Raw genomic sequence first — 25957 nt, forward strand, 5'->3', positions numbered from 1 at the left:
CTATACATACAGGTTTTTCATAATTTGTATTTTTAATTATTATAGTAAAATAACATATCAACCAAAGTCCACAAAAGGTGGGGTTTTTCTGTATGTAAAACACTTGTAAGATTTCCACCCACATTTGTCAAAAAAATAAAACCACATGGATGTGCCATTTGACATATTTTCTATTCCAATGCTAAAGGATAATTGGAAGAACATTATTTTCAAAGTATATTTTGCCAAAAGAATATAGAGCCAATATATTTTAAATACATTCTTTTTTTTTTTTTTTTAATTTTATTTATTTATTTATTTATTTATGGCTGTGTTGGGTCTTCGTTTCTGTGCGAGGGCTTTCTCTGGTTGTGGCAAGTGGGGGCCACTGTTCATCACGGTGCACGGGCCTCTCATTATCGCGGCCTCTCTTGTTGTGGAGCACAGGCTCCAGACGCGGAGGCTCAGCAGTTGTGGCTCACGGGCCTAGTTGCTCTGCAGCATGTGGGATCCTCCCAGACCAGGGCTCGAACCCGTGTCCCCCGCATTAGCAGGCAGACTCTCAACCACTGCGCCACCAGGGAAGCCCTAAATACATTCTTATTCACACCCTCACACAGTAACATGGAGTGAAAAAGAATGTGCTTGAAGTGTTTTTAAAGGATACTACCTTCCCCCAAAATGCCAGTTCTACAACTCTAATCTTCCAAAGTGTGTCTAAATTTAGATGTTAAAACAATCAGGAGCAGTTTCTGTGTATTGGGCCCGTGTTGGTGCTCTGGAAACTGACAAATCAGCTTCTGTTGCTGACCACAGGGAACACACAATCGGGACTGTGGCAGGGGAGGCAGATATGGATACAATTATCTATGATGTGATAGAAACTATGCTATCTTCTGGCAAGAAAAAAAAAAAAAAGTGTCATGGGAATGAAAAAGTAGTTTGGCCTGCAGTGTTGGAGAAAGCAGTGAAGGAGCCTAAAAGCTTACTGAGGAACTGAGACAGCTGATGGCAGGTGCAGCAGGGTTGAGGGCATGGCCCTGGGGGTTGCTGGCAGGATCTGAGGTTAGAAAGGCATGAGGACAAGCCCCCTTTCAGGGCCCTTCAGTGCTGCCATGTTGCACTTTTACAGAGGGAACAGCATGATTTTAAGTGTTCTTAAGTAAGGTAACTCCGGTGACAATATGGAGGTTGGATAGATGGAAAAAAGGATGCACATAGGTCAGCTGAGAAATCATGATGAATTGTGAACCTATTCAGAGGCTGTGGAAATGGAGAGATGGGATAAATCTGAGAAGCATTTCAGAGCATCAACGGGACTCAGAAACTGATAATCAAGGATGACCGAGGACTTTAGCTTCTATGACTTTCAGCACAGGTGGTGATGTAGATTAGGGAGAAAATTCCAGAGAGGAAGCAGTCTGATGGTTAGGGAGTGAGAATTAGCTCAGTTTTTGATGTGTGGAGTTTCAGGAACCTTTTATAACTTCAACAGTAGTGAATATTCCATAGGTACTTATTGCCTTCTAGATACTGTATATGTAGCAACTCATTTAATCTCCATATCAATGCTATGGGGTAGGTATTACGATGGTGCCTCTTTTGTGCATTAGGAAACAGGTTTGAGTAACTTGATCAAGGTTTTCTGTAAGTAGTGGTATCCAGATTGGAACCAGGCAGTCTTGAGGCCAGACCCCCCTACCCCGCCCACCCTTTATCTCTAGATAACACTGTACCATATTATCTGGTGTTAGAGTCCAATAAAGAGAAGGATCACTTCCTCTACTGAGGCACAGGGAAGGAGAGGAGGATGTATAAGGGAAAAGGTACATTTGGAAGCAAAGAAACAAAGCTGATGGCCTCTGTGTGGCAGGAAATAAAGTCATCTGCTAAGAATGAGGAAGGGGGAGTGCAAGGAAGGAAGAGACCATCAACCAGGAGCCAAACAGCCCTGAGGACCCAGTGCAACTTCAGGGGGTAAGAACAAGATACGCTGTTGGCAAACCAGAAGCCTAGACATCCCTGAAATCTAGCTCAGTGGGGGCTCTACCATGTCCGGTCATGACCCAGCTGGGCAGATTTATGAGCCCCGTGTAGACCTGTCTGTCCTCTTACAGAGCTGTGGTTTCCCATGTGTATTCCCAGCAGGGACACAGACTGTACAACCAACAGGATAATTACCTTTAAAGAGAGGGCAAGGCGGTCCCGGGTGTAATTCTCTTCTGTTTTTGCCTTTTCAATTTCCTGCTCAAGTTCCAAACGCTGCTTGCCCACCTGTTGTAGGATCTGTTCTCTCTCCTTTCGAAGCTCATTCTTTAAGGCTGCTATTCGTTCCTTGTACTCTTCATCCAGTTTCCTGTGAGGAGGAAAGACTGACAAGCTGCCATCAAATCCCTCAGAGGTCCCTATGTGGATCCACCAAAAATGGAAACACAGAGTCACAGAGATGGGAAGCTCCTTGAGAAAGTGTCTAGTGAATCCTGCTTTCCTTGAGGCTTGGCCACACCTAAGTCACTCCCGCCAGGTGTGGCCAAGCGGGCAGGCAGGCTGAGCCCCACTGCCCTAGGCCAGGGTGGTGGGAAAGGAGGGTCCTGGCCCAGCCAGTCGTACCTGAGGTTGTACTCATTCCGCCGCTCTATGGCTGCGTGGTGATCGTCCACCTCTGAGGCCATTAGAGACTTGAGCTTCTCAGCTTTTTCCAGATCTGACCGTAGCTTCTCTTTTTCTCTGACCACTTGATCAACTTGCTCCCTAGAATCAGAAAGAAACCAAGTATGAGGGAAACTGTTTCTAAGCAACAAGTAGACCCCAAAAAGCTCTCATCTGGCTTGCTTCGATACAAAAACAAAACCAAGACAACCAAAACCCTTCAAAAACACACAGACATACCACAGCCCTCTTCAAAAGACTACATGCAAATCTAAGCTCTACCTCATTTTCACAGAAGTGAGATGAGAGGAGATTAGCCACATCTGCGTACAGGATGGAAGAATGTACGCCACAGGCATCTGAATGACTTGCTCAACAAGTAGGAAAGGGAATAGAGCAGGTGAACCTTCTGCTTAACTCACAGCAAATGCCGGATCTCAGCCTTAAAGCTGGCCAGAGCCGCCTGGTGAATGCTGTTCTTGGTAACCAAAAGTTCATTTTCAAGAGCCAGCGTCAGTTCTGTCAAATTAACATTTCCATCAAGGCTGAAATCCAAGGCCTAGAAATCAGAACAAGTTCAAGACAATCACAAGTTCTATCCTGGGAAAGCAGAAAATGTGAAGGTTATACAAACTCACAGAACTGAATTTACAGTCTACAGGTTGGATGCTTACATTTCTTTAGTGATTGCTTAGGAACAATATTCAATCCACAGCGTAACTAAGCTCTCTCTAAGAAAAACATAACGTGATTATTTGCATGTTTTAAAAAAATGCTATCTGGCACTGTAAATAAACACGACGGTAAAACTCTAATCTTTACCAACCAGAGATCAGCTAAGAAATTTCTTATCAATAATTTAGGGGTTAAAAACATGGAAAGAAGTTATCAATAATCCTGGTTGAAGTGGGTAGGAAAAGTTACCTCTTACGTCTGAGATCTTGTGAATAGAAGAATCATTAAGGAGAAATCGAATCAAATCACAGTTTCAAAAAAATGGAATTTTTCAACCCTGCCCCAATTCGTCATTTTTCTCTCATTTTAGCTGCCACACCTTCAGGATCTCCTGGCTGTTCTCAATGCCCTCTTCATGCCAGGTGTCAAGTATTCTCTCCACTGATGCATAGCCCATCCCATCATCCAGGCAGGAGAAGACCCGAAAGCCAATGGTACTTGTCATCGCAGATGGGGTTGTGGTCCGTCGTCCACTCTCATCGAAAGACTGGAAGAAGAAAGAGACTTGAGCAAGCTCAGGCATTGCAACATGGTGTTGGTCAAGACCAAAACTGGTCAGTCCTGACCACGAGGAGCAGAAGGCATGTTTCTCTAATTTATAGGATAAAGAGTCACGCAGCCCCTTTGATCTCCCTTTCCTAAGTCAGCCTAGAATGCAAAGCTTATCAACAGTTGACCTGGCCGAGAGTTCCTTCATATAGATGAAATGTGTCTCTACTTAACACCAGGTTTCTTCTGACCTACAGCTAACACGAAGGGGCATAATTAGTGGTCTTCCTACTGTAATTTATGGTCATTTCTCAAACCCAACTTTTCCTTCCCCAATGGTTCAGTCTTTCTTTACTACTCTTCTTTTGCCTCTCTTTCTCCTCAGTATTTTTCTTCAGACAGCAGATGAATACATTAGAAATTATTCAAATGGATTTTAACTTCTACTCACAAAGAAACCACTTCCTATTTGTTTCTTACCTGCATGGAGAGGTGCCTTTTCAATTGTCTATATGGGGTAGATGCTGATGGGGTAAGGGATTTTCCATTTTTGAACAAGCCGTAGAAAAAATCTTCTACACTCATCGTACCATCAGGATCAAGATTATGGAAGACTTCTTCAAGCATCTAGAAAAGGGTAACCATATATTTTAACTATTTCACTCAAAAAAACCCACAAGGCCCAAAGTATACTTCCAGCCAACAGAAATTGGCACCACTCTTGATCCCAGGACTCCAGAAATATAACATGTCCCTTTATTCTCACTTGACTGAATTTCTTCCTTTCTAGTAATGTCCTTCCCCCTCACATAAACTAAATAAAATTCATTTTCAACATCTTCATAATTTTATGCAATTTAGCATTTAACTGTTTTCTCTTTTGCTCATACTGTTAGAACGGGTAATCTTTAATGTTACTACACGTTATTCTTGCGAATTAAAGACTTACTTAAAAATATAAAGATATAGCTTCCCAGTGTTGTAACAAAACAAGATAGTTAGACATTCATTAAGCCGTTATATTATGGTGACTCCACATGATATTTTGCTTATATTGAATTTTGGAAATTGGTACGTTAGCACGGCAGAATTGGGTCTGGGACAGATGGCAATGATCTAATAGTTTGGGTCTGAAACCCATGACTTGGGATTTAGAACATTACTTGGAACAGCACTGCGTGTTTGGGGTCTTTATTTCTTTTAATGCTTTAGCACGGGAGAAATGAGGATTGGATAGGAAGGATTTCATGTGTATGCAATAGAAGGGTTCCAAGAGATGTAAAGAGAAGGGAATTTTGCCTGACTGCTTTGCACCCTGCGACAGTAATCAAGTAGTCCTCATCACATACAGTCCCTTCTAGAGGCTTGCCTAGGAGCTGGTTTGTTCCCTAGCTCAACAGAGGAATGGAAAAGGGAATAAGCAGCATGAATCATGGATACCGCAAAACAGGGAGGGAAGGCAAAGACCTCCATCCTCACACTCAGCTTCCTCTTTATTTGGGGGGCTAAAATTTTTCTATAGGACATGCCCCCAGTGTACAAAACAGAAATCACCAGAGGATCCTGTTAAAATGCAGACTCTGATATAGTTAAATCTGGGGGTGGGGCCTAAGATTCTGCATTTCTAACAAGGTGATGCCCAGTTTGCTGAGTAGCAAGGAATAGAACAAGCAACAAACTTACTCTTGTTGCATTTGAGCCTACACCTGGGTCCATTCTAACAAAGGCCTCTTTGTAACAAATCCTCAAATTTTCCATATTCATTTCGTAAGTCTGGACTATTGCTAGGACTCCTGTCATCTCATAATTGTTGACTTTATCCTTCATCTAATTGCCTGAGGCATTTCTTTTATCCAATGCTTTTTTTTCCAATTCATACCCAATAGGAAACATCTGTCTCTATTCTTGTTTTTATACCACTTCCTTTGGAGAGGACTCTGAAACAAGAAAATCATTCTAAAGAGTGGAAATCTTTGGAAGAAGCAACAGTTCCTAATAGAGAAGCATATGATGAAACAGATGGAAAGGTATTTGGGGCAAAATTCTGAGGTTGCCAAGCTCCCTTAGCTTCTCCGTCTCGTTCTTATCAACCAAAAGAACACTTTCTTAGAGGACCAGGCTTTCAGGACTGTCAAACCAGAAGTCACAGTAAAATCCAAGTGTGCTGACTGAAGTGAATCAGCATATTTTGGCTCTAACCTTAGCTCCACGTGGGTTGGCCCTGTGACCTTGGCCAAATCAATGCACAGCTTCCTGACTGCCTAAACACCCATCACCTGATCCACGTGAAGTGGCGGAGTAAGTGAATCCCGGCAGTTATTGTACATGAGGGAGTAGTGAATAAAGGGATGTGGATTCAGAAGAGGGTGGATGGGCAGGGCTGGGCTGACAAGAATACAAGTCAGTGGGCAACTAGGGCACCCCCTGCAGTCTGTGCAGGAGCTGAATCTAGAGCCCTGAGGACATTCTTCCTCCCCATCAGCAGCCAGGTCTTTGGATGGTTGATTTCCCAATGTGTAAGTTGGGAAACAATGCACTAGAATAGGGATCACAAATACCCTGAGGGGCCAGGAAGGTGATGGAAATAAATGAGGCAGGATGGTCTTGAGACATTAGAAAGTAATGCCTTTTAAACCAGTGAATGGAACACGAGTGCATGCCCTGTCCAAAGGGGCTAGCTGCTTCTCACTGCCAGCAAAATGGAGCCAAATCTTCTGATTTTTAGAAAAATCTCCTGATTTTAAAAAGTATAGCAAAAAGTTCAGTTTTTAAACATTGGGTAGGCGACATAGCCCTTGGGTCATATTTGGCAGCTAGGGTGATAGTTTGCCATCCCTGCCCTACAGTCGTCCTTGCTTCTGGAAAGCAGGGCACTAGTTTTAGCCTTAAGACAGTGAATCTAGTTTCCCTTCATGATGATGGCAACAGGCAGCAGTGATCTCTTTCTTTATCTATAAAATGAGGGGTGACTAAATCTAAAATTGCTTTCAGTTGTAAAATTCTAGGATTCCAAGTTGTATGCTGATGAGATCATCTTGAACTTTCAGCTCTGCTGTGGTCTAGAGCTAGTAATACAAAGTACTATAGTGTTTCATGATTTTGGTGGGGAGGAAAAACACTAAGTAAAAGCTACATTCAATTAGCAATCCTTTACTCATCCTCACATCAGAAGAAAATTAATGTGCTGCTTCTTTTCCTGGGTTCTGGAATCTCCACCACAGAAAAAAATGCAACTCCCCACAAATGGCTAAGTTTATTCCAAGATTTGTTCTTAGATAAATAATCCAAGTTTGTGCAATATTTCTTGGCAGAACAACCCAAGGTTCTGCATACTGCGCTGGTTTATAATTTAGGAGGATGAATTTAATTTTATGACTCAACAGCCATCACTGAAAAATAAATGACGACTGAGCCATTAAAATCTAGTCAGAGGGTATGCAATGGTCACATACACAAGGGAGAAGGGGGGGGAAAGAACTTTTCTGCAAGCTACACTACTTGGAAGTTTTTGATAATAAACCTCTTTCTGGTTTAGGAAAATAATAACACTTATCCTCTGAGCAAGCAGATAACATGGTTTCAAATATCATTATAATCAAAGTTTCCCAAAGCTACAACTGTAGCCCTAACCTCTAAGTCCCTCCAATCCTTATTTTCAGCTCTTTGAAAGACATATCTTGGAATTAATTACATTCTTATGTTTCATGGCTGTTCATGCACCCAGTCCTGCCACCCCTCTTAATTTTTTAGAAAACGTGAAGTTCAGAATTTTACCGAGCAAGAGTCTTTTGGGGGCTCCTTCAGGACTCTTTTGTTGTACATTTTCAAAACCACCAACCTACCCTTTTCCCTTTCCTCATGACCAGATTATTGTGATGGCTCCTGGCTGGTCTCCTAATCTAAGGCTCTCTTTACACCACTATACCCCATAAAAGAAGTTCAGACCACCCTCAGCAAGTAAGTTTTTCCTATGTATTATTACTTAACCTGCTTAAGAACCCAGGGATGATATTGAGATCTTCTCTCCAAAAAACTAAACTTATCAGCCTGGCCTTCAAAATATTCCCCCAACTCAAATCTCCTGAACTCCCCTCTTCGTCCTTCCTCTACACCTTTCCCACATTTTGCTCTGTGAATGCCACATCTACAAATAGACTGACATCATGCTACACTGAACTGGTGTCTGATAGTAATGTGGGGTAATGTGCTTAGCACAGTGAGGGGCACACAGTATGGGTTCAGTAAGTGTCAGCTATTGTCAGTTTTTCTTTTCCACAATACAACATGAGGTCCTCAGAGACAGGATCTTCATGGCTGACTTTCCAGGAAAAAAAAGAGAATGGAGTCTCTGTAACATGCTGCAGGAAACCAAAATATGGCTATTCCTAGCCTGTGGCCAGTTTAGCATTTATCATGATTACTATTCCTGAATAAAAATATGATGCAAGGCTTACCTCACCATCGACATTCTGCAAACCATACTGCTCACAGATGGAGATCAGCTTCTTTCGGTTTAGGTGACCATCACGGGTGATCCCCAAATCTTCACAAACCTCCTGCAGTTTCTCTTCTATCCAGTCTTGGGGAGGGGAAGGCCCACTTTGTGAGGCATTCAAATCATCTGGGTTCCAAAATCTTAACTGGCCTAAAATAAAAGCATACAGTGTGTTGTCCCTAAAGGAACTGAGAGCCTATTCTCAAAGAAAAATGTGCTTTTTAAAAATAAATGCTATAAGAAAGAGACTACAGATGTTGATTTGATGTTGAGTTGATTTGATCCTGAAGTTCAACTGAAGTGGAACCATTGGTTCTTAGGCTGCAACTAGGGCCAACAGACACTTTTTTGTTCATTGGCAGTCATACCTATGTAAGAAATACCATCTCCTGTGCAGTAATGCCAAGGTTCTAGGCTTATTTTATTCCAAAGGAAAATATGCACAGGCTTAGGCTTTGGTGTGATCGGAAGAGAAGGCTGGTTGAGAACCATTCTAAGGAGCTTTATATGCCCTACCTCAGCTATAGCTACCAGACTTTATTATCTCCACTTTCTTTCTAGTCTAAGCTCTGCTTTTACTGAGAAGGAAATAATTTCATGATAAATATCATAAAATGATTATAAAAGTCAAGATTAGCCTATTTCCAAATCTTTACACATACGAATATTCTGACCTATAAGCAATCCAACTTGAAAGAATAAATGTTTGCCAGGGCAAGTTATTAATTATTGGTATATTAAGGATAAGTTCTATTTGAAGATTTAAGGATCAAACTACTTATTTAAAAATAAAAATTTATTTATCCTCTATTAAAAGTTCACTTCTAGTTAAAATTTACTTCCATATTAGAGATTCTGTAAAGTCATTACTTAAACATGAGCTAATTACTGGCAAGATTGTGTGTGCCTGGAAGAACCTTAGAGAGTTGAGAAGAGCATTTAGTGCTACCCCTACTGTTTATCAAAGACATTAAGCCCATCACCGCTGTGTCTTTACAGGTTGGAGACCTAGAGAACGTGTAATTACACTTAAGTACAGTTAATCCAGGGTAGGCTGTGAAGTGAGGTGAGGTTCCGTCAGCTGAACCACAGTGCCATCTGCTGGCCAGAAGATCAACGTGTTTTGATCCGTCTTAAATACATCTGAAACTTGTCAAGGGATACATTTTTTAAAATATAAATTTATTTATTTATTTTTGGCTGCGTTGAATCTTCGTTGCTGTGCGCGGGCTTTCTCTAGCTGCGGCGAGCGGGGTCTACTCTTGGTTGTGGTGCGCAGGCTTTTCACTGCAGTGGCTTCTCTTGTTGCGGAGCACGGGCTCTAGAGCGCAGGCTCAGTAGTCGTGGCGCACGGGCTTAGTTGCTCCGCGCCATGTGGGATCTTCCCGGACCAGGGCTCGAACCCGTGTCCCCTGCACTGGCAGGCGGATTCTTAACCACTGCGCCACCAAGGAAGCCCTGTCAAGGGATACATTTTAATAGGTAACTATTTAGTTTTGGATTGTTCATAGATTAATGTGAAAGTCTATGTAAGAGAGTAATTAACCCATAAGTGAAATTCTACATCTTAGTTGCCACATCTTGCATGATGCTAAATGCAAGGATTTAAAACTAAGAGCTATCAACTGGGAATGAGTTTTTTGTTGCTGTTGTTCTTCAGGTTATTTCCTAGTTGGCCTCCAGCAGGCAAGGTTGTTAGTAAGAAGGCAAGGGATGCAGGAAGGGGGTGTGGAGAGCGCCCTGTGAATGGCAGCCCCTCCTTCCCAGGCAGGCCCCACGCACACTCAATTCCTACCTTCTGCTTCGTACTCCTCGCTGCGCTGCGTCTTCCAGTGCTAGAGGAGGCAAGAGAAGATTAGTATGTTTTAGAACTAATTCTGTTCTTCCAAGACCCGGTCACTCTCTGGCTCTGAAATCATCATCTGAGTGAGTCACATGATTGGGGACCCTTGAGTGCATTCATCCAGGTTGGCTCTCCTCAGTCAACAAGCCAATTAAGAGGAGACTCCTAAGAAACATGCCACAGCCTTCTGCAGCATCACACCAAGGATTTGCCTTTCACACTTGTGAGGTGACATCACTTACTCAACAGCAAAACCTATCACAACCAATAAAATCAGGCTGAAGCAAATATTCAGAATCCATCAACTAACAGGAGTTTGTACGCATGCATTTATGAATTTGTTCTTCAATAAATGTTTAATGGGTGTGAGGTATTACGCTACATCTTTGGAATACAACGATGAACAGGAGAAGCATATTTCTTGCTCAAGAAGTTTATATGCTGACAAAGACATGCAGACAAGAAAACAGAGTACAATATTGTAGTGTAGTAAGTGCTATTATGGGGGAGTTCAAGAAGGGGTACCTAACTGGGGTATCCTTCAGCCTTGTGAGCTCAGGGTAGACTTCCTGCAAGAAGCAAGGTCTGAGTCCTGAGGGATAAGCTGGAGACAGCCAGGTGCAAAGAAAGGAGCAGTTACTATTTGCCGATGTGTGGAGACCAGAATGAGTGAGCCTGGTGTGTTTCTGGCACAGTGAGGAGACAGAGATGCAACCCAAAGCAGGTAGGCTAGAAAGCTCAAGTTAAATAAAATGTACGTTACCAGTAAATTACTACATTAAAAGCAGTGAAATTGATCTGAACTAGATCATTTTGTCCCCTTATCGTGCTGTGTTACTACTGGGTCTTTTCCAAGTCACAGCATACAGTTGTAGTTCGTGTACTGCACAAAAGCACCCAGCCCAGGGCACAGGTCAGAACCAAAATCCAGCCCATGCTCCACAGGCAAGCATGCACAGGTCTGCTTCCAACCATTGGCAACGAGTAGGTCCACAGTGGTCTCCGGCCTCATCAGTAAGCTTCCTAATCACCCCTGTTGGTAGGTTCTACAACCATCTCAGGCAGGAAACTCTGTTGAGAAAAGGTGTATCCCCCTTTTAAAACCTGGTGCTGTCTCAGCAAAGATCCAACTTTATGAATGAAGCTGCCTTTGATAACAAATAACCAGCCTACTCTCCATGGTGGCTGAACTGTACAAGGTGAACTGATTTCTTAGATCCTGTAATGAACTCAACAGGAAAATAAGCCTAATTAACTCCCATCTCCAGAGCCTAGATTCCTCATGGCAGACAGTGTGCAACCTAAAATTCTTAGGTTAAATATTTCAGTAGCTTGTTCAAGTTGATATGAGTTAAAGTTCTTTCAGGCAACCTAGGCACATCTATTTTGTTGCTCTCCTCTTAACTGAAGGACAACTATCTACCAGGATTTCACAGTTCCATATTTCACTCAGATACTGAAGATACCACCAATTCAAAGAGTTCACCAAAATTTGCCACACTAAGCTGAAACCCCAAACTGACAGCGCTGAGATAAATTATTCTTGCCACAGAGAGACATTAAAAAGGCTATAATTCAAAATATATAAGCTCACTACAACTCATTCAGATTACAACTGAAAGTCACTAATATACATGGTGTATCTATGGAAGGTGAAGTGGGGCACAGTGTGATTTTTTACTTGTTTGTGATTACAAGTTTATCAGGCTACATTTCCACATAAAGACATATCTCAACCCTGATGGATGGATGAGGTGTGAGGGTGGGGAGGGAGCAATGGAGGAAATAGCACTCTAGATTTTCTTACTATTGTTTCTGGCCAGAATTCAATACTTTTTACTTTTTTTATTTTTATTTTTTAACATCTTTATTGGAGTATAATTGCTTTACAATGGTGTGTTAGTTTCTGCTGTATAACAAAGTCAATCAGCTATATGTATACATATATCCCCATATCTCCTCCCTCTTGAACCTCCCTCCCATCCTCCCTATCCCACCCCTCTAGGTGGTCACAAAGCACCGAGCTGATCTCCCTGTGGTATGTGGCTGCTTCCCACTAGCTATCTGTTTTACATTTGGAAGTGTATATATGTCAATGCTACTCTCTCACTTCGTCCCAGCTTACCCTTCCCCCTCCCCATGTCCTCAACTCCATTCTCTACATCTGCATCTGTATTCCTGTCCTGCCCCTAGGTTCTTCAGAACCATTTATTTTTTAGATTCCATATATACATGTTAGCATACAGTATTTGCTTTTCTCTGACTCACTTCACTCTGTATGACAAACTGCTAGGTCCTTCCACCTCACTACAAATAACTCCATTTCATTTCTTTTTATGGGTGAGTAATATTCCATTGTATATATGTGCCACCTCTTCTTTATCCATTCATCTGTCGATGGACACTTAGGTCGCTTCCATATCCTGGCTATTGTAAATAGAGCTGCAATGAACATTGTGGTACATGACTTTTTTGAATTATGGTTTTCTCAGGGTATATGCCCAGTAGTGGGATTGCTGGGTCATATGGTAGTTCTATTTTTAGTTTCTTAAGGAACCTCCATACTGTTCTCCATAGTGACTGTATCAATTTACATTCCCACCAACAGTGCAAGAGGGTTCCCTTTTCTCCACACCCCCTCCAGCATTTATTGTTTGTAGATTTTTTGATGATAGCCATTCTGAACGGTGTGAGGTGATATCTCATTGTAGTTTTGATTTGCATTTCTCTAATGATTAGTGATGTTGAGCATCCTTTCATGTGTTTGTTGGCAATCTGTATATCTTCTTTGGAGAAATGTCTGTTTAGGTCTTCTGCCCATTTTCGGATGAGGTTGTTTGTTTTTTTGATATTGAGCTGCATGAGCTGCTTGTATATTTTGGAGATTAATCCTTTGTCAGTTGCTTCATTTGCAAATATTTTCTCTCATTCTGAGGGTTGTCTTTTCGTCTTGTTTATGGTTTCCTTTGCTGTGCAAAAGCTTTTAAGTTTCATTAGGTCCTATTTGTTTATTTCTGTTTTTATTTCAATTTCTCTAGGAGGTGGGTCAAAAAGGATCTTGCTATGATTTATGTCATAGAGTGTTCTGCCTATGTTTTCCTCTAAGAGTTTGATAGTGTCTGGCCTTAGATTTAGGTCTTAAATCCATTTTGAGTTTATTTTTTGTGTATGGTGTTAGGGAGTGTTCTAATTTCAATCTTTTACATGTAGCTATCCAGTTTTCCCAGCACCACTTATCGAAGAGGCTGTCTTTTCTCCATTGTATATTCTTGCCTCCTTTATCAAAGATAAGGTGACCATATATGCATGGGTTTATCTCTGGACTTTCTATCCTGTTCCATTGATCTATATTTCTGTTTTTGTGCCAGTACCATATTGTCTTGATTACTGTAGCTGTGTAGTATAGTCTGAAGTCTGGGAGCCTGATTCCTCCAGCTCCGTTTTTCTTTCTCAAGATTGCTTTGACTATTCATGGTCTTTTGTGTTTCCATACAAATTGTGCAATTTTTTGTTCTAGTTCTGTGAAAAATGCCATTGGTAGTTTGATAGGGATTGCAATGAATCTGTAGATTGCTTTGGGTAGTATAGTCATTTTCACAATGTTGATTCTTCCAATCCAAGAACACAGTATATCTCTCCATCTGTTTGTATCATCTTTAATTTCTTTCATCAGTGTCTTATAGTTTTGCACATTCAGGTCTTTTGTCTCCTTAGGTAGGTTTATTCCTAGGTATTTTATTCTGTTTGTTGCAATGGTAAATGGGAGTTTTTCCTTAATTTCTCTTTCAGATTTTTCATCACTAGTGTATAGGAATGCAAGAGATTTCTGTGCATTTTGTATCCTGCAACTCTACCAGACTCACTGATTAGCTCTAGTAGTTTTCTGGTAGCATCTTTAGGATTCTCTATGTATACTATCATGTCATCTGCAGTGACAGTTTTACTTCTTCTTTTCCGATTTGGATTCCTTTTATTTCTTTTTCTTCTCTGACTGCTGGGGCTAAAACTTCCAAAACTATGTTGAATAATAGTGGTGAGAGTGGGCAACCTTGTCCTGTTCCTGATCTTAGAGGAAATGGTTTCAGTTTTTCACCATTGAGAACAATGTTGGCTGTGGGTTTGTCATATATGGCCTTTATTATGTTGAGGTAAGTTCCGTCTATGCCTACTTTCTGGAGTGTTTTTATCATAAATGGGTGTTGAATTTTGTCAGAAGCTTTCTCTGCATCTATTGAGATGATCATATGGTTTTTCTCCTTCAATTTGTTAATATGGTGTATCACAGTGATTGATTTGCGTATACTGAAGAATCCTTGCATTCCTCGGATAAACCCCACTTGATCATGGTGTATGATCATTTTAATGTGCTGTTGGATTCTGTTTGCTAGTATTTTGTTGAGGATTTTTGCATCTATGTTCATCAGTGATATTGGCCTGTAGTTTTCTTTCTTTGTGACATCTTTGTCTGGTTTTGGTATCAGGGTGATGGTGGCCTCATAGAATGAGTTTGGGAGTGTTCCTCCCTCTGCTATATTTTGGAAGAGTTTGAGAAGGATAGGTGTTAGCTCTTCTCTAAATGTTTGATAGAATTCGCCTGTGAAGCCATCTGGTCCTGGACTTTTGTTTGTTGGAAGATTTTTAATCACAGTTTCAATTTCAGTGCTTGTGATTGGTCTGTTTATATTTTCTATTTCTTCCTGGTTCAGTCTCGGAAGGTTGGGCTTTTCTAAGAATTTGTCCATTTCTTCCAGGTTGTCCATTTTATTGGCATATAGTTGCTTGTAGTAATCGCTCATGATCCTTTGTGTTTCTGCCGTGTCAGGTGTTACGTCTCCTTTTTCATTTCTAATTGTATTGCTTTGAGTCTTCTCCCTTTTTTTCTTGATGAGTCTGGCTAATGGTTAATCAATTTTGTTTATCTTCTCAAAGAACCAGCTTTTAGTTTTATTGATCTTTGCTATTGTTTCTTTCATTTCTTTTTCATTTATTTCTGATCTGATCTTATGATTTCTTTCCTTCTGCTAACTTTGGGGGTTTTTTGGTTCTTCTTTCTCTAATTGCTTTAGGTTTAAAGTTAGGTTGTTTATTTGAGACATTTCTTGTTTCTTGTGGTAGAATTGTATTGCTATAAACTTCCCTCTTAGAACTGCTTTTGCTGCATCCCATAGGTTTTGGGTCACCGTGTTTTCATTGTCATTTGTTTCTAGGTATTTTTTAATTTCTTCTTTGATTTCTTCAGTGATCTCTTGGTTATTTAGTAGCGTATTGTTTAGCTTCCATGTGTTTGTATTTTTTACAGTTTTTTCCCCATAATCGGTAGCTCGTCTCATAGCGCTGTGGTTGGAAAAGATACTTCATACGATTTCAATTTTCTAAAATTTACTGCAGCTTGATTTGTGACCCAAGATATGGTCTATCCTGGAGAATGTTCCATGAGCACTTGAGAAGAAACTGTATTCTGTTGTTTTTGGATGGAATGTCCTATAAATATCAATTAAGTCCATCTCGTTTAATGTGTCATTTAAAGCTTGTGTTTCCTTATTTATTTTCAATTTGGATATCTGTCCATTGGTGAAAGTGGGGTGTTAAAGTGCCCTACTATGATTGTGTTACTGTCGATTTCCCCTTTTATGGCTGTTAGCATTTGCCTTATAAATTGTGGTGCTCCTATGTTGGGTGCATAAATATTTACAATTGTTATATCTTCTTCTTGGATTGATCCCTTGGTCATTATGTAATGTCCTTCTTTGTCTCCTGTAATAATCTTTATTTTAAAGTCTATTTTCTGTGATATGAGAATTGCTACACCACCTTTCTCTTGATTTCCATTTGCATGGGATATCTTTTTCCATCCCCTCACTTTCAGTCTGTATGTGTCCCTAGGTCTGAAGTGGGTTTCTTGTAGACAGCATATATACGGGTCTTGTTTTTGTATCCATTCAGCCAGTCTATGTCTTTTGGTTGGAGCATTTAATCCATTTACATTTAAGGTAGTTATTGATATGTATGTTCCTATTACCATTTTCTTAATTGTTTTGGGTTTGTTATTGTAGGTCTTTTCCTTCTCTTGTGCTTCCTGCCTAGAGAAGTTCCTTTAGCATTTGTTGTAAAGCTGGTTTCGTGGTGCTGAGTTCTCTTAGCTTTTGCTTGTCTGTAAAGGTTTTAATTTCTCCGTTGAATCTGAATAAGATCCTTGCTGGGTAGAGTAATCTTGGTTGCAGATTTTTCCCTTTCATCACTTTAAATATGTCCTGCCACTCCTTTCTGGCTTGCAGAGTTTCTGCTGAAAGATCAGCTGTTAACCTTATGGGGATTCCCTTTTATGTTATTTGTTGCTTTACCCTTGCTGCTTTTAATATTTTTCCTTTGTATTTAATTTTTGATAGTTTGATTAATATGTGTCTTGGCATGTTTATCCTTGGATTTATCCTGTATGGGACTCTCTGTGCTTCCTGGACTTGATTGGCTATTTCCTTTCCCATATTAGGGAAGTTTTCAACTATAATCTCTTCAAATACTTTCTCAGTCCCTTTTTTTTTCTCTTCTTCTTCTGGGACCCCTATAATTCGAATGTTGGTACGTTTAAGGTTGTCCCAGAGGTCTCTGAGACTGTCCTCAATTCTTTTCATTCTTTTTTCTTTATTCTGCTCTGCGGTAGTTATTTCCACTATTTTATCTTCTAGGTCACTTATCCATTCTTCTGCCTCAGTTATTCTGCTATTGATTCCTCCTAGAGAATTTTAAATTTCATTTATTGTGTTGTTCATCATTGTTTGCACTTTAGTTCTTCTAGGTCCTTGTTAAACGTTTCTTGTATTTTGTCCATTCTATTTCCAAGATTTTGGATCATCTTTACTATCATTACTCTGAATTCTTTTTCAGGTAGGCTGCCTATTTCCTCTTCATTTGTTTGGTCTGGTGGGTTCTTACCCTGCTCCTTCATCTGGTGTGTATTTCTCTGTCTTCTCATTTTGCTTAACTTACTGTGTTTGGGGTCTCCTTTTCGCAGGCTGCAGGTTCGTAGTTCCCGTTGTTTTTGGTGTCTGCCCCCAGTGGGTAAGGTTGGTTCAGTGGGTTGTGTAGGCTTTCTTGTGGAGGGGACTGATGCCTGTGTTCTGGTGGATGAGACTGGATCTTGTATTTCTGGTGGGCAGGACCACCTCCAGTGGTGTGTTTTGGGGTGTCTGTGAATTTATTATGATTTTAGGCAGCCTCTCTGCTAATGAGTGGGGCTGTGTTCCTGTCTTGCTATTGTTTGGCATAGGGTGTCCAGCACTGTAGCTTGCTGGTTGTTGTGTGGAGCTGGGTCTTAGCGTTGAGATGGAGATCTCTGGGAGAGCTTTTGCTGTTTGATATTACGTGGGGCCGGGAGGTCTCTGGTGGACCAATGTCCTGAACTCGGCTCTCCCACCTCCAAGGCTCCGGCCTGACACCGAGCCGGAGCACCAAGACCCTGTCAGCCATGTGGCCAGGTATGTGGGGAGTTTCCTGCCTTTGGGGAAGTCTGAGGTCTTCTGCCAGCATTCAGTAGGTGTTCTGTAGGAATTGTTCCACATGTAGATGTATTTTTGATGTGTCTGTGGGAAGGAAGGTGACCTCCATGTCTTACTCCTCCACCATCTTGAAGGTCCCCTCCTGTTTTTATTTTTAAAGTTTTAAGTCAATAAAGCTCCACTAATAATAACATCCTGCCTCTCTGTCCCTCCACATTTATTTCCTCACCCAAGAGAGCAAATGATTGAAATGCTCGTACTACTTTGGCACCCAAAATGGTGAAAATTCAGTATTCAGTATATAAGTTGGAAACACCCTAAAATGAAATCCATTCAGTCTACCTAACACAAATAAAATAGTGGTGCTGGGAAAGTTGGACAGCTACATGTAAATCAATGAAGTTAGAACACACCCTCAAACCATCCACAAAAATAAACTCAAAATGGCTTAAAGAGTTAAACATAAAACATGACACCATAAAACTCTTAGAAGAGAGCATAGGCAAAATATTCTCTGACATAAATTGTACCAATGTTTTCTTAGGTCAGTCTCCCAGAGCAACAGAAATGAAAACAAAAATAAACAAATGGGACCTAATCAAACTTACAGGCTTTTGCACAGCAAAGGAAACCATAAAAACAACAACAACAATGAAAAAAAAAACGAAAAGACAACCTATGAAATGAGAGAAAATATTTGCAAATGATGCAACAGAGAAGGGCTTAATCTCCAAGATATACAAACAGCTCATACAACTCAACAACAGAAAAACAACCCAATTGAAAAATGGGCCGACGACCTTAATAGACATTTCTCCAAAGAAGACCTGCAGATGGCCAGTAGGCACATGAAAAGATGCACACCATCACTAATTATTAGAGAAATGGAAATCAAAACTCTACAATGACCACCTCACACCAGTCAGAATGGCCATCATTAAAAAGTCTACACATAACAAATGCTAGAGAGAGTGTGGAGAAAAGAGAACGCTCCTACACTATTGGTGGGAATGTAAGCTGGTGCAGCCACTATGGAAAACAGTGTGGAGGTTCCTCAGAAAACTAAAAATAGAATTACTATATGATCCAGCAATCCCACTCCTGGGCATATACCCAGACAAAACTATAATTCAAAAAGGTACATGCACCCTTATGTTCATAGCAGCACTATTCACAATAGCCAAAACATGAAAACAACCAAAATGTCCATTGACAGATGAATGGATAAAGAAGATGTGGTATATATACACAATGGGATACTACTCAGCCATAAAAAAGGGGGAGGGAAGGACTGGGAGTTTGGGATTAGCAGATGTAAACTATTATATATAGGATGGATAAACCACAAGGTCCTACTGTATAACACAGGGAACTATAATATCCTGTGATAAACCATAATGGAAAAGAATATTTAAAAAAAGAATGTATGTGTATAACTGAGTCACTTTGCTGTACAGCAGAGATCGGTGCAGCATTGTAAGTCAACTATACTTCAATTAAAAAAATAATAATAAAATTTAAAAAAAAACAAAAAAAAATAGGTTTCTATCATCTAAGAACCATCAAAATAAAACCTACCAAATTACTAGTAGGGGATGATTTTTAACAGCACAAGCTGACATGAGAAATGGCAGGAGAATATGTATCACTGGACAAGCCCCTGCTGGGATACACAGCTGGAAAAATGCAAACACATACCGACAAAAAATCCTTGGTAAGAAAGCAACAAGGTATGTATCTTGCTACAGAAAAGTTTATTTCTTACATATGCTCACTTACTTCTTGATTCATTTGAAACTAGTGAGCAATTAATTAGTTCAAAGGAGCAAGAGGCTCCAGTATACTGTTTCCAACATCTCATGAGTCTATGCAACTAGGTGCCTTATCTGATCCACTCTTCCCGGCTGCCCTCTTACCCTGATTCTCACCTCTAACTAGTAAGAGATCGAGGGTGGAAGCCAGACTGCCTGGCTCTGAATCCTGGCTTACTTACTGGGTTAAGCTTGGATAAGTTTCTTAACCTCTTTTGCCTCAGTTTCTCCGTCTATAAAATGGGAATAAAGTAGTACATATTTCACAGAGCTGGGTAAAATGCTTAGAATAGTGCCTGGCACCTAATAAGCACTATAAAATTTGATATTATTTTTCTTGGACACATGTTTGTGTAGTATATATTAAGTTTATATTTGCAGGTTTTTTTCATTACCATGTTCAAACTTAAAGCATTAATTTGAGTGACCCTGGGGAGTACCAGTTATTTATATAAATTTGTAAGAAAAGTGCCAAGTCTCCAGCAGATATGCAAAGAATACAAACAGACAATTCACATAAGAGGCAACACAATTAAACAGATATGGGGAAAGGTTCATTTCAACAGCAATCAAAGAAGTATAAATTAAAACCAAGGAATCTTTTTGTTCCCATTAAATTAGCAAAGTATTTAAGAATATAACTCCTATTACCAACAAGGTTATGAGTTAAAATAGGCCTGTTTATGTTACTGGTAACAATGTAAATGGATATTACCCTTTTAGTAAAGAAAATGGCTTTATGTATCAAAAGTCATGAAAATGTTCATGCTGTTTGATCCAGTTTCATATGATTTCTGATGGCAATAAAATCAAAGAAAGAAAAAAAGTATATATGTAAATATGTACATTTAGCACTTTTTGTAAAAGTACTGAAAACAATTTAAATATTCAACAATGGGGCATAAAGTATAATGATACATCATAATGTAGTCGATAAAAGTGTAATTATAAAACAATGTAGGAGCATGAAAAACATGAAATGTTAAATGAAAGACCACAACAAAAATGTCATCAACACTGTGATTACCATTGGAAAAAAACATTCATACAATTACACAAAGACTGGAAGGAAACAGAGACAATAAATATATATATATATATACTTGGTTGAGGGAATATGGGAAACCATTTTATTTCCTTTACTGTTATAAATGTTGTTTATACCATATAAATAGGTACAATTTCACTGTTTCTTTTGCCAGCCTGCCCCTGAATTCTCACTAAATGAATTCCCTGTGACCTGGGGGTGGGGAGAAAGGGAAACTTCTGTCCCCTTGGTATGTACCACTCTTTTAGTCAGCCATGTCCTCCTGTACTGTGACCTGTGATGGAGAGACCATGCTTGGTGGGAGGTCCAGGCACTTTCAGGAGGGTGAAAGCTGCTCTGTGCCAATGCCTCCTAAACTTAGCAGAGTGTGGGAAGATCCAGGACAGTCGTCTGAGACCTGCCTTGGGGGCTGTGACCACAGCCATCCAAAGAGGCATTCTTCAGACAGCCTAACCCAATGGCGTCAGGTACAGCAGCTTAAGTGATTTCACACGAACTCTTAGGGCAAGTAGTGGCAAGGTAAGGGATAACTTATTTTAACATCTCCAAGGGTAACGATTTCCCAAGCATTTCTCCATGGCCCTGTGTAAGAAGCCTAGATCCAGCTAAGACCAGCCCTACTAGAAGGAGAAGCAAGCTTATGCTAAGGGCTACATTTTCATTCCAAGACCACTTTAACTGGAGATTGTTTGCCACCCAGATGTTTTGCTATGCTTCTTCCCCCGTCTCCCCCAAGGGCCTATTCCTTTAAGAAGAGGTAAGCACATGGGTGGCTGAATGTTTGTTATTAAATTGCTTTTTTGGTGGGGTGGGGGGTGGGTGGGAGCAGATTCAATTCACTCACAGCTCTTTTATCTTCATTCTCACTGCCTGCGGCCAGTAGTTCCAATTAAAAAGCAGGGGGAGAGGGAAGGGAAGGTAGGTTAGAAGGTTGGGGGGGATTTGATCATTCGGCTACTGGAACACCACCAATAAAAGGAGGCATCACTCTGGAACAAGGTCTTTTAATTGCTGACGGTTTACCCAGCACAGTGAAAGCCTGGCAGGTGGCCTCTAGACACAGATCAGCCGTGAGTACTGGAAGGGAGGTAATCACGAACATCTCTGGAAAAGTGGGAGAGGAAGGGGGTGGCAATTGCTGGGATGTGTTCTCCATACTATTCATAAAAAAGGATTTTCAACTTCTTCCTTTGAAATCTTATGTAGCCTCTCACTGGAGAAAGAATGGATATTAATACATTTTTAAAAATCATTCAGCAATTCCTGACTCCGGAGGCAAAATGGTAGCTGGGGGAGACTGCGGGGGTTAAGTCTGGCCCTGCCACTTTGTGTGACCCCTCGATACCTTACTTCATCTGCAAAGTGGGAGTGACCCACCTGATAGGGACACGGAGGCATATGCCTGGCTCTTAGGAAACGTTAGCTCTTGTTATTGTTTCAGCCAGAACAATGAAGTGGTTGAGGGTTTAGACTCCAGAGCCGGACTCTTCACTTACTGGCTGTGCAAGCTTGGGCAAGTTACTTAATCCCTGTGTGCCTCAGTTTCCTCAGGGGTAAGTGAATAATACCTACCTACGAGGGTGTGCTAGTATTTGGAAAGCACTTGAAACAGTGCCTGCTGCAAATTAAGTGCTGTCTGTTAAGCAAATAAATTTTATAATTACTATTCCTACTACCTGGGTGTTCAACACTAGGACAAGGGCAGAGGAAAGAAACAGCAGACAGACCAGTGTCAGCTTTAAGAACAAACCCAGAAGAAACTCTAGAAACTCCAGCTTTGAGTGTGTTAGTTGTGATGAAGCAATCAACTTTTTTTTTTTTTTTTTAGCAATCAACTTTTGATTCAACGTAGGAGCAGGGCCTCCCCCGGGGTCCTCCGCGCTGTGGACAGTGTCCCCTGGGTGGCCACATCTGGCAGGGCCCACCATGCCATGTGTGCTGGCCAACAGGCCCCGTGAGAGCGGACAGAGGGGAGACGGTCAGAGGTTGCCCGGTCCTAAAATGGCTGCTGCAGAAAGAAGTGCCCTGCACCGCCAGGTAGGCAGACAAAGGGAGTCCCACAGCCCCCCGCCGTGGGCTGTGCGTCTGAGTCACGCTGGCCACTGTGGTCAGCTCTCGGGCTGCCCTACAGCTGGACGAGGGTGCCCTGCACCTGTGGGCTGCACTGCTTTCAGGAATGCTTTCTTTGGAGGGACACCTGCTTCGCTGGACGGCGGAACAGATGGCCCGAGCCTCTTGGATCCCGGGGCTTCCAGCCCCGAGGCCGGGCCAGCATCTGCAGCCTGCGGGTCTGGTGCAGCCCCTGCCCACAAGGGCCCAGCCGCAGACCCACCAGCCATCTGCTCCGGCGCAGACCTCTGTGCCCCTCAGAATGTTCGGCTAATTAAAGCGATTACGGGGGGCACACACGGGGCTATTCTTTCCCAGCAGAGGTTGCTGAACTGATCTCAGCAGCCTTAAGCAGATTTTTTTTTTTTTTTTTGGAAAAGGGAAAGTCTTGCAAGCCCAAAGAGAAGAGAAAAGAAATTTATTAAAGCAAAAAAGCTCCCCCAGCACACTGAGCCGTAGTGTCCATTTTACAAGAGCAGCACACTTAAGTAAGCACAGGAAGTCTCTGCAGAAAAACAGGATCAGTTTAGGAGATACTTATGATGGAAACCTTAGGACTTCTGAAAACACAGCATCTATCGCATATTTAACTAACAATCCTAAATACTGATAAAGCCTGTGCTCTGGGCAGGTACTGGAAGCTAAGTGCACCCAGCAAGGCTGGCTACTGTTCCTGCAGGGACATGCTTCTTAGGACTTCATCTCCACCTCTCCCGCACCTGAAGGAAGGCAAAGGGGCGATGAAAGGGGGCCTGACAGCCCCGCTCCCAATCTCTCTATTCTGAACCCAGGGACAAGCTGCTCCGTTGCAGGGCTGTCATGACTAGAATGCAAATCAGTTCCTTTATCTTTAAAAGCAGTTAAAAGCTACAAGTAAGTGTTGGGGATAACAAGAATTAATGTATGATTTTTAAATGCACACACATCTAGATGAGTCCTGCTACAGTGCCAAACAGGCTTCAGTACTGCCAGTGTGAAGAAAGGCTGAATTTAAAGGAATCCGAGCCTTAAGCCTCTTCTACCAAGGTTGGGGACTTGGTTTTGTTTCACTGGATTTTAAAGTCCTTAAAGGAAAGGGATTCTTTCATACATCTGCTTGTGGTATCCTGCTTATCAGAGTTGCTCTCAACAGATAGTGAATACTGCTCTCCTATTTGAAAAATACTTAATGGTACAGTTGGAAAATGTTACTATTATCATTAAAATTAACTTGTTAATTTTTGATGTGTTGTCTATTTTATTTTCTAGTTAGAAAATAAATATTAGAAATTGTTGACCTGCAAGGAGGTGAGAATGAGGGCTAGACTCCAAGGGAATTTCCTCTGGGATCAAGTCAGGAGGACTTACCAGAACAGCAAAGCCTGAAAGTCTGAAAGCTGAATCTGTGTTACAATGAAAACATCTCATTAGCTTTGAAGGGGCTTCTTTATATCACTTTCAGGTGATTTATAGTTGCATCTTGAATGAGTGTTTCATCTCTGAGAATAGCCGAAGATGATCTAATAATACTCAAGAAATATAAAGGGAAACACTGGAATTCCATTAATAAAAAACCTATCCTGATGATGTCATATTATTTGATGGAAACGAATGGCATCAGTAATGAAATTGCTTACTTTGTCAAAGACTAGAACAAAAAATGTAACGGGCGAGTAATTGGAAAATAGGTGCATTTCAACTACAAAAGCTCTTAGAAAAACTTCTCTCAGTCATTAAGAAGTTTGCTCCAGAATTAAATATTTACTCTATACAATGTAAATGAATAATTTATGAAGTTCAACCGCAAAGTTATGCATATATGAAAATGAACATAAGGGGGACACAAGTCAGTTTCACACTTCTGGAAGAAGATTGATTTTATGGAGGGTAGTAAAATCAGTTTGGGGGTTCTTTGTGTTTCTGTTTTTGTTTTTAAATAACGACCACTCATCCTCCTACCCTCACAGTCCGACACAAGGGCTTGATTTGCTTGTCCATTCTCTGCTGAATGAAGCAATTGGCTTTAACTTTTCTCTCAGGTCCTCACTTAAACTGCACGGTTTTGGCTTACACTACTATTGTCTACAGTTGAAGAAATCATTGTTTAAATAAAGCCTCTGGCTCTTGATAAGAATCTTACTAGGCCCAATTTATTCCCTGTGGAGGAAAACAGTTAACAAGGTGTCCCCTGTTTTGAACAAGGGCAGAAAGCAAAGTGGCCCTGCCCCAATTGTATTCATTGTCAACCTTTCCCACCACGTCTGAGTAATACAGAATAAAACCAAGAATTAGTTTTGTTTTTCTCCCCAACTTCCAGCTACCCTTAGAAGAAACCCTTATAAAATTCAAGGTCAGTTCAGTAGCCACTGCAAATATGCATATATGGGGGGCGGAAATATATACTCTTCAGAATCTAAAAACTCAAGAACGTGCCCTTTGTTAGTCTGGATTAATTCAGAATAGAATGTCCAACTGAATTGCCTTGAGTGAAAATGATTCCACAAACAGAAAAATCACCACTTTCCTTTCAATACCACCCCAGATGAGAGGTCAGACTCCCAAGGGATCCATTTGCCAGGTAAACACACTAAACTGGAAGGTGAATGCACATTTCAGCTGGACAGTGGAACCCACCTGTCACTTGTGAACTAGCACATTTTGCTTCAGGGTTTCTAAATGAAATTCTGAAACACACATTTTACTGCTGAAAATTTAGCAAGATTACAGTGGTCTTTCCCTGTGCAAAGGCTTTATGGCCTTGTAAAGTAAACTTGGTTGGGGAGACACACTTAATAGTTAGGTTAGATATTTTCTGTTTCATCAGGAAAGAATCAAATTGCCTGAATAAAGCTGGGGGGAGGGGAGGGTGGAGATGATTAAAATGTTTACAATTTATGTTAGGGCTTTAACACGTGGACTGAAACAAAAGTCGAACACAACCTCATAACAAGGTTAATACTTATATATTCTATTCAGGGGATGAGGCCAAAGTGTGAAGCACTTGTGATCCCGCAGTCACAACATGGGTTCTCACCCAAGGCATCACAATGGTGCACCATGAATGGTCATGGGGGGAGTTCCAAATTGCTGTAACTAAAGAAGCCTGGATCTTCACATGGAACTTACGTTAAAAAATTTAGGTGCTTGAAAGCAATCTCTACAATAGCATCACTCTTACTTGCCTGCATTTCTGTTTTCTTGGATGAGAGGGAAAAGGTGGAGTTATAAGTAGACTACAGAGAATCATGACTACTGAGAATTACCTTTAAATTTGTTGTACATGGGCTTCCCTGGTGGCACAGTGGCTAAGAATCTGCCTGCCAATGC

The 25957-nt window shown here is 41.0% G+C and overlaps 1 protein-coding gene across 1 annotated transcript in view; it reads right to left on the reverse strand.

The window, feature by feature from the left end:
* Positions 1-25957, reverse strand: part of NIN (ninein) — a 100124-nt gene that overhangs the window by 37853 nt on the left and 36314 nt on the right. Inside the window, 7 exon segments of the mRNA XM_059914202.1 lie at positions 2161-2335; positions 2590-2730; positions 3051-3187; positions 3683-3850; positions 4333-4479; positions 8307-8497; positions 10143-10182. Coding sequence (XP_059770185.1) covers positions 2161-2335; positions 2590-2730; positions 3051-3187; positions 3683-3850; positions 4333-4479; positions 8307-8497; positions 10143-10182 — 999 coding nt within the window.

The sequence above is a fragment of the Balaenoptera ricei genome, chromosome 2 (genome assembly GCF_028023285.1).
Source record: "Balaenoptera ricei isolate mBalRic1 chromosome 2, mBalRic1.hap2, whole genome shotgun sequence".
Classification (NCBI taxonomy): domain Eukaryota; kingdom Metazoa; phylum Chordata; class Mammalia; order Artiodactyla; family Balaenopteridae; genus Balaenoptera; species Balaenoptera ricei.